The sequence below is a fragment of the Saccostrea cucullata genome, unplaced genomic scaffold (assembly GCF_032062105.1).
Source record: "Saccostrea cucullata isolate Sc308-1 unplaced genomic scaffold, CSIRO_AGI_Scuc_v1 ctg3992, whole genome shotgun sequence".
Classification (NCBI taxonomy): Eukaryota; Metazoa; Mollusca; class Bivalvia; order Ostreida; family Ostreidae; genus Saccostrea; species Saccostrea cuccullata.
Window position 1 is genome coordinate 41,491 of NW_026932272.1, and position 9,557 is coordinate 51,047.

General features: G+C 32.3%; 1 protein-coding gene across 2 annotated transcripts; it reads right to left on the reverse strand.

Annotated features, from left to right (window-relative positions):
- Positions 1–252: 252 nt before the first annotated feature.
- On the reverse strand, positions 253–7,153 carry LOC134234751 (multiple epidermal growth factor-like domains protein 10). Of its 2 annotated transcripts, none has more exons than XM_062716796.1 (4): positions 6,424–6,547; positions 6,263–6,321; positions 709–837; positions 253–570 (listed from the first exon to the last, which is right to left on the reverse strand). In XM_062716796.1, exons 1-4 carry the CDS (start codon positions 6,447–6,449, stop codon positions 320–322), a joined length of 465 nt encoding a protein of 154 aa, XP_062572780.1. In that variant the 5' UTR covers positions 6,450–6,547; the 3' UTR covers positions 253–319. The 2 variants fall into 2 exon arrangements, with proteins under 2 accessions (XP_062572780.1, XP_062572782.1); XM_062716798.1 differs by lacking the exon at positions 6,424–6,547 and adding an exon at positions 7,087–7,153 and having other exon boundaries at positions 324–570.
- Between the last annotated feature and the right edge of the window lie 2,404 nt (positions 7,154–9,557).

Consider the following 9,557-nt stretch of genomic DNA (forward strand, 5'->3'; position numbering starts at 1 on the left):
GTACCGCGTATTTCCATATAGGTATCGTCATCTTAACATCGGTTTAATGTGGTGACTGTGGATGGTGGGTGATGGTCCTCGTTGAGAAGTTGAATGTTTCTTTCTGTAATAGTAATGGATAGAAATGCAACATTATTTAGTCTTATTCCTGAAATTAAACAATACAAAATAGGAGCAGAGCAAACACGGACCTTCGAAACACCAGAACCAAAGCACTCGAAGTTTAAACAGTAGTAACTGATAAATCCTTATTTTAAGACGTTTAAATAAATAATTAGTTTGTATATAATATCATCTTGGAAACATAAAATCTATTAGCTTACCGAGAACGGAAATACAGAAAACATCCAATCAGAATGATTGTTACCATCGTACCAATCAGTAAAGAGCTTAGAGCTATCCATGTGTCATCGTGATGGTTAATATTTTTATTTTGAACATGTTGTTTTGCTGGAAACGGACGGGGTGTTGTCGTGTTTTGAAGATTTCCCGCTATGTGTGTCCATTCACTTATTTTGATTGTTTTATATGTAGTGCCGGTTGATAAAGAAGGAAAACTAGTTCTTTTTTCTGATTAAATTAATATAAAAATTAATGAAATTGTATCAAAGATCAAGTTGAGCTCATGCTTTTTGAAAAAAAATACGTTATTTTAATTCCTTTACATCAATGGTGTACCAATAGTTATCCCCTGAATGAAAGAATTACCACGAATGCATCCAGTAACATTATGACAGTCAGAGGCAGGACACTCACAGGCGGACCTACACAATAGCCCATAATATCCCGACGGACATCTCTGATGACAGTTCCATCCGAAAGATCCAACTGGACATTCTAACGTATAAGGAAACTTAAAAATGTTAAAAGTACCAATTGTTTCTATAGGAAACGATAAAAAATCATCTGCGTAGAAGTTATTTTTGTAACAATTTTTACTTTTTGCTTATTATTATGTATGTCATGATAACTAAGTGCATGGTGTTTACAACGACTTGAACTGCTTCATTTTTACGAGTTGATGGACATCAACTCAGTTATGTTCTTACAAATGTTGACCTAATTTTAACCAAATAACACACCTCGTTTATTCAGTTCCTTCTACCATAAATTGTATCACATCCTGAAAAACTCTACATAAATAAAAGCGAACATATATATTGAAGACATGTCAATGTTTCTTTTTTGAAAGGAAATTTATTTTAAGTATAAACAATAACATTTTCATTGACAAGCCTTATTGTGTCGGTCCGACAAAAAAGATAGTGCATTTTAAACCGCCGAAGAATTAAAGTGTATTTCGTCACTTCACATATTCCTATATGTGTATATATGCCTTGTCGATTTTTAAAATTTTTCAAACTAATTGCATAAAATATTGGTAAATTTTTCTGTGCCAAGTTCGTTGGGGTTTATACAAATGACATTTTAGGCCTAACATAGAGATCGAACTTCTTTTTCATATTCATACGCACCATGCTACTTTGTTTTGTAAACACAAACACGCAAAATCAAAAGAAATTGACGGGACTGTGGAGGCTTACCAGGAAATTTTAGAAGGTACTTAAATGTAAATACATGTACATTTAAGTATAGTTGCACGTGTTGCTCTGAAATATAAACTTAGCCAGTAGTTTATCGATAGGACTTCGTATGCGGCATGGTACTGACCGAGTAAACATTAGTGCCACCTTGTTTTCGCGGCTTCAGGGGCCTCATTCTATATGATTTTTTTCTTTTTGTTTTGTCCGCATAAGTAGCTTCCATTGCGGTAATGAGGCAACTGCCTCACTAGAAATTTTATTTCAAGTCTTTGAAAACACACAAAACAGCAGTCGTGCGACAGGACATGCCATAGAATTTTCGACTAGAGTTCCACTTTCTTGAGAGAATCGGTCATGTTTTAGTGAAAATCGAATGAATATTTTTCTGCATGCAATGAAACTAAACGAAATTATCCAAGATAATATTTCTACTTGTTGTATATTACAAGAAAAATACGATGAGAAAGAAGCATCTGTTGGAACGACGCCATTTTTATTTTAGCCAGGAGCGGATCAAAATCCACCACAAGCACCTGTTCATAATAAATCTGGAATAAGTTATTTTAATTGATTTATGTTTACTCATATCGCTTCAGAAAAATATAGACAACTTTTTTAATGTAACTTAACAGGGTGAAACTGTCTTATTTATTAATTTTCATTATAAAAAAATATTCATAAATGGGAATATGTGAAAAAAAATACAAATGTTCTGTACAACGGCATCCTGTGTCATAATACTGTTAAATTAACAATTTGAGATGTAAAAAAAAAATAAAGGTCAGATCAAGATTTTGATGATCTTAAAGATGATTATGTTGATGATGTCAAGGGATCAAAAAAAGAAAAAAACAAAATTTTCTTGAAAATATCAGGTTCAAAGAAAAATTGTTAAAGCAAGTCTCAGCTATTTCTTGCATTGCAGCAGATATGCATCAAGCATCAAACAATTTCTTAGAAGATAGTAAGGATAGACAGTGTACGTGTTGCTAATGCACTTGTAAGCATTTTGTATAAAGAAGTGGTTTGAATTCCTACAGAGGATTGAAATTCAAGTGATCTTAATTTATTGCTTTGGAAAGATGATGATATACATTTAAGATGTTATAATAAATAAAATACCTTTAAAATCTTCCATTTTACTTCTTATTTTATATGTTGTTTTAATTAGAATTTAATATTTGTTATTTTTCTAGAAGTATAAACCACAAGGGCCAGAGCATAAAGGTTCCTGTGAGGATTTGTTTACGAAACCTTTTTCACTGCTTCTGGAGGTTTGTTGGTTAATTTCTCTCACCGGAGAAATTTAACTCCATCACTACCATATTGGGGGTTCCCTTATGCCAGATGACATCTCCAGGACAGCAAAGAGGTACTTTTAAAATGTCATAATAAATAAAATACCTTTCAGATCTTCAATTTTACTTGTTATTTATATATCGTTTTAATGATAATGTAAAATATTTTATTTTTCTAGAGGAATCACAACAGAGGCAGAGCATAAAGGATGACTGGGAGATTTGATAAACTTACTGTTGTAGGAGAACAATTTCAAGCATTGATATATATTAGAAAATTGTGCTGCCAGTCTTTGTATGTTGGAGGACAAGCTTCCCCTTGAAAACTGGAACAAATGTGAAATGAAGAATGTGTATCGTCATATTGAGAACTTTTCCTTGTAAAATTACTTCTGGGAAAAAGCTTATTTCATATCAATTTATTGTGTTCATTATCTGGTTTAATTTTATATTTGTAATTGTTTTAAAATTGCCTTTTTGCTCACCTGAGTCAAAAGTGAGTTTTTTGATATGATTTCTTTGTTGTCTGTTGCGTTGTAAACTTGTTACAACTTAATTTTTGTTCAAATGATGCCCCTTTCCCCCTGGGAGCTTGAGACCATTTATAAAGTTAAACTTTTCAAAATGGAACTGATATCTTTTTTTTTCAATCCGAGATACTCAGGTGAGTAATATGGCAGACGGGCCTCTTATTATATTTTTTTTTTATCTAAAGTATTAGAAAAAGCGGTGGCATCTCGACTCGAAAAACACCTAAACGCTTACCAGCTTCATGATAACGTGCAGTCGGCCTACCGAAGTAGTCACTCTACAGAAACTGCCCTGCTACGGGTGCACCATGACATTACCTCTGCACTGGATAAGAATTCATGCGTTGCTCTCGTAATGCTAGATCTCTCGGCTGCATTCGATGTGATTGATCATGATATACTAATCAGTCGCATCGAATACGCGTTTGGTATCACAGGATCGGCGCTTTCATGGATAAAGTCTTATTTATCTGGTCGAAGTCAACAAATTGCTGTAGGTTCCACATTCTCGAGAGAGTTCTTACTCCAGTTTGGTGTACCACAAGGGTCTGTTTTAGGACCTCGTCTATATTGTATGTTCTCCAAACCCATCGGAGAAATTTGCCGGAGACATAACATGTATTACCATTGTTATGCTGATGACACACAGGTTTACGTGATTATTAACCCGAAGGACAGTTGGGACGACATTGCAAATAGACTTGAACGGTGTCTGTCTGATATACAAGACTGGATGCAAAACAACATCCTTAAGTTAAACCAGGATAAGACTGAACTCATCATCTTTACACCGAAACGTTTTGCAAATGAATTTACAGGACGTAAACTCGCTTTTGGTGGATCAGTCATCAGTAATGCTTCCTGTGTTAAAAATCTCGGGGTATTTTTCGACAGCAAATTAAGCATGGACTGTCAAATCAATTCGGTTACAAGATCCTGTTATTTCCATCTTCGTAACATCGGTAGAATAAGATCACTCATAACAGAGGATGCTTGCAGGACACTTGTTAGATCTTTAGTGACATCTAGACTTGATTATGGCAATGCACTATTGTTTGGCCTCAATGCCACATCCTTGCAAAAGTTGCAGAAAGTTCAGAACACTGCAGCCAGACTGGTGACACGTTTGAGAAAACATGAACATATAACACCAATTCTCATAACTCTTCACTGGCTACCTGTGGCATACCGTGCACAATATAAAATTCTGTTGTACACTTTCAAGGCCTTACAGAAGCTAGCCCCGAAATACATCCAGGAACTTGTTCAGGTCTATCGCCCACAACGTTCATTACGGTCTGGGGATTCACTGAGCCTTGTTAAACCACGCACTCGAAGTAAGATGTATGGAAATAGAAGGTTTGATGTATCTTCAGCCACCCTGTGGAACTGCCTCCCGCTGGATCTTAGGAAAGAACAGTCACTTGAAGTTTTTAAAAGAAATCTAAAACACATCTTTTTAGACTCGCCTTATTTGATAAGGCTCTAGTCACAATGGAGCATCCAGTTGGTTTTATTAAAAAAAAAAAAATGCCCTATGATTTTACCTTTTTGCTATTTTATATTGTATCCGTCCTTTGTTTTATATTGTAATTGTTTTCTAAGTGTAAAGCTCTTTAGGGTAATTCCATAATTATATAGGGCGCTATATAAAAGTAGAATAATAATAATAATAATAATATTAGATATGTACATTGATTCACAAGTATGTACCTTGTAGCGACATCAATTAGAAGCAATATCATTTTTAAACCACAGTTTGATAGCAGAAATTTTATTTTCAAGAAAAAGTTGGAGGCATATGTTTATATATATTATATTAATTACATGTTTGTGAATTTCAAAACCGATTTTAGCTACAATTTACATTGGAATAAAATGCAGTTGTCCAACTTGTGTCTATTGTGTCTCATGAAAGAAAAATCTTACAGCTTTTTGTGTTAAGCAACAAATATTTCACCGTGATCATGTGTTTTTGCAACAGTTGTGAAGTGTATATGCTCAAGAATATATTTATTAGTTTTCTCCTGTGTCCCAAAACTGTGTTAGTACTTTGATTACTGTAGCATTTATTTGTAAATCAGGGTCCTGTGTAAAACTTTTGATTAAGATTACACACATTTTGCATTTCAAATGCTTGTTACATTTTTGAGCAAATTATGAACAAAATTGTGACATCGACTTTCTCTTTCTAAAAAGAAAATCATTTTCTTGTATTTTACTGTATATTGTGCTTTTACAGATTTAAACTGGAAGACTGACTGCAATGTTAAAAAAAATCTTATATGATAAATATAATAGTAATTGTCAAATTGATTATGAAAAATATTTTTTAAAGGGATATTACTTTTGCTGTATCCACATTAAGGACATTCAGATACTGTTGTACCATGATAGTTATGAAAGAGCGTTTCATTTCATTTGTTAAAATAGGACAGTATAATTATAATGTAAAAAGAAATGCTTTCCTTATTATTTCACATGACATTATTTGTTTATGGGATTTAATGATACAGTGCATCATCTCATGAAATTGACATCAGAAATCAAATGGAAGTCTAAATTTCTGCTATTTTTAAATGGCAATTTCATTTCTTTATCAGTAAAGCAGTGTTCAATTTATAAGCTTGAACAACCATCAACTCGTATTAGTACTTTCAGTACTTTGATTCTAATTATTTCTTTCTTAATGATTTTAGTTTACTTCATTTATGATTGTTTCTAAATACTGATCTTTCGCAACATTGCGATGAAGATAAATAAATATTTTTTTTCCCTTTATAGTTCTGAAATTTTCAAATATCTAGTTGAGGCCAAACAAATGTCCTATATTACATACTACTGCAGATGTAAAACATTATACAATCAATCAATATTATATAATACATACCAATGCAGATGTTGCTATTTTGGTCCAGATATTGATTATAGCAGCATGGTAATCCGGATCTTCAAAAAATAAGAAAGGTATTGAATAGAACAATCCTAGTTATTTTGTTTCGATTTATGAAATAAAATGTGTTAATTAGTGCATTTAGATAAGATTCATACTGTTTTCTACAAGAAGAAGATGTCATCGTCGTGGAACAACACCATGTAAATAAACAGTTCTCTGTATTTATGCATTGATGTACTGTATTATAGTTTACAGGACGGAAGACAATACTCCTTAAGTGCTTAAGGACAGATGGAACAAACTAAAGAAATGAATGGATGCTTGGATTGGTTATTATTTTTGGGCCTATTTTTGTTGTATATGATTATAATTATAAATTTCTTTAAAAGTAAAAATTTATATCTTTCTATGATGTTTAAAATTGTACTTATATGCATCCATCTTATTAATTTATGCTAATTTTTGTCACTTCAAATCCAAATATTGTAAAACTTTGAAGGAAAATTTAAAGCTATGCAATTTAAATTGTTCATTCTTAATGCTAATATTAACATTCTATAATTTCAAATTTTTGACAAAGGTTTTTAGTATCATCTGTTGGTAAGTGTTGGTAAAACCTTTTCGTTTCCAGGAAAGTCATGATTAATTATATATTTTTTTCCAAAAACATCCTCCTGTAAATTCAATTTAAATCATGTTAACTGAGGATAGGACGCTGCAAAACAAGACAGCACAATACATAGAGAAGAATCCAAACTATACTCTTGATTTCATTTGCTCACATGAAGTTATTATCAGATTCGTATGAGTCATATTACCTTTTAAATACATTGGATATCATTGTTGTTGATTTGTGACATAATAATTAGCAACTCATTGTATTTTAGTTATACATGTACATGTATATGTTAAATTGTTAAAACGAAGGCAATACTTCTAATATCACATATTTATTTTAAGTCCTGTGTAAAGTGCAATTTTACGAATTTCTATAATGCTAATTTATGTTAATTTGTTTAACACTTTATATCAAAATGCTATTATTAATTTCATGTTCCAATATTTACCGCAATTAAGCTCACAGTTTGAGAACTTGATCTTTTATCTCCCAGTACTTTTAAGATAAACTTCTCATTTATATGTAAAAATTTCTGAAGTGTGAATTTATGTATGATTAATATCTCATGCTTCAGTTGAATCTACATTTCTGATTTTATCAAAAATTCATTTTCACATCATTGATAAATATACAGAGATTAATGTAGACTGATAATTTTACCAAAGTATATTATTCATGAATTGGGCTCTGGTATTAGCCCCTTTCAGTTTTCAATGAACCAGACCCAAAAAAAAAACTTTTACATAAGAAGAAAACATTCCTCGTATCCTTTTAATCACTATTTAACGATATTGACGATGCATTATTAATTAACAAATTATACTTTCATTCATATGTCGGCTAGATACAGTGAACTTGACATTAAAGACACCCATAGAGTCTCCAACTTATGTTTCATATTCGGAAGTTTTAATGACTAAGGGCGATTTGACAATGGCAATAAAACTATGACAAAACATATTCAACTTTTCCATATTCTACCTCCTTTATTTATGTAGTAAAATCAAGCTATCTCCTGCATGTGATGTTTTCATCTTCCAACTTGAACTATTCATGCAACAACTTATTCATTATTATTGACAATTTCATTATTCATTTCATCATTTTTTATCATTGATTTTCATTACCATATGTCATTATTCAACAGCATGCCCCAAGCTATTACAGTTTTTACAGTAAGGCAGATAAACTGATGCTTCGGGGATTTTATCACCTCGTTTGTTTGAAGCCATTTGTATCACCTTTGTTTTTTTACCGAGTTTGACTAAGGAATGTTTCGTCTACCCAATCAATGAATAAAGCTCACGACAGGAGTAGCCGGTCGACAGCGGCAGCTTATTCCTCCTAGGCTTCTGATCCCACCAATGCGTGTTTATGCCCTCTTCACAGATTTGTATTCTTGAAAGATTTTTCTTAGATCAATTACTTTTTGATATTTATTTACTGGTTGTTATCATTATCCTTTTCATTTAGTTACAAGTTATTATAATATCAAAAAATAAGATGCAAAGTAACCGTTTACTAATAGAATATTATGTGAAAATGCCTTTTAAGAAGGAAATAGAGATAACGAATAGTATTCTATATCAAAGTCCATAAAACAATACATTATAGTAGCAGAGCAAACACAGACCTCCAAAACATCAAAGGTGGGATCAGGTGCCATGGAGGAGTGAGCACTCCCTGCTGACCGGTCACACCCGCCGTGTGCTCGTTGTCATGATCAGGAAATAACGGAAAAAATCCGTCGTCAATTCAGTGTATAAATGATGGACTAACAATTGGTATGAAAAACGTCAGTCAGCATTTGACTCAATGATAAATTGTATTTGCTGACAAGGTCATTGTATCGACCATAGAATTTACGAAATTATTACATTAAGCGAGATTGCTGATATTCTTGTTTCCTTAAGTTGATTATCAATAATTTACATCATTTTAGAAATTGTTCATAAGTAGAGTATGCTCTTGCGTATCGAATCAACTGAGATAAATACATTCCATATGCAGTTAATGAAGGTATATTGCTACATAAGTAAGGGAAGTTGACGATTGAAATGTTAAAGTCATCACGTTCATCATATAGCTTGGTTGTTAAATTACCATTAACGTCTTTTTCAAGTGAAATATCTAAGTATGAAACAGATGTGTTAGACTCTGTAGTATTTTTTTTTATCTCAAGCTGTCCAGGATACATGGTATAGACGTAGGAACGGAAATTACCATTATTTATTAAAGATATATATACCGTATTAGTGTTTTATTGCTAAAGAAATAAAAATATGTGTTGTCTCATCAAGTTACATAAGTTATGTAATTTCTGCAATTAAGTCAATTCCACTCCATCACTTTTAAAAGTTATGAAATATTATTTTGTAAAAATTATTTTCTCTCCGAATCGGATATTAAACCGCCTCTTATTGAAATATTCATGAACACGTGGTCTCGCATGCTCACAGCAAACAATGGTCCAATCTCGTGAATGAGCCGAAAAGCATGATGGTCTACTACGTTTTCACTACAAACACGTGGGTTAGGGAATTGTACGATGCGATCTCAAATGACGGCTGGAAAGCCAATTTACATTTTTTAAGAGAAATAGGAAGAATATTTACTAATTGAGAATTCCCATGCTCACATTAACAAACAAATGCAGTTTTTCTTGTAAGC

Coding starts and splice junctions, on each gene's coding strand:
- LOC134234751 (XM_062716796.1), bottom strand. CDS start 6,449: ATGACATCTTCTTCTTGTAGAAAACA. Junction 6,322..6,423: donor TCTTCTTCTTGTAGAAAACA/GTATGAATCTTA, acceptor TATTTTTTGAAG/ATCCGGATTACCATGCTGCT. Junction 838..6,262: donor AAATAGCAACATCTGCATTG/GTATGTATTATA, acceptor CTTATACGTTAG/AATGTCCAGTTGGATCTTTC.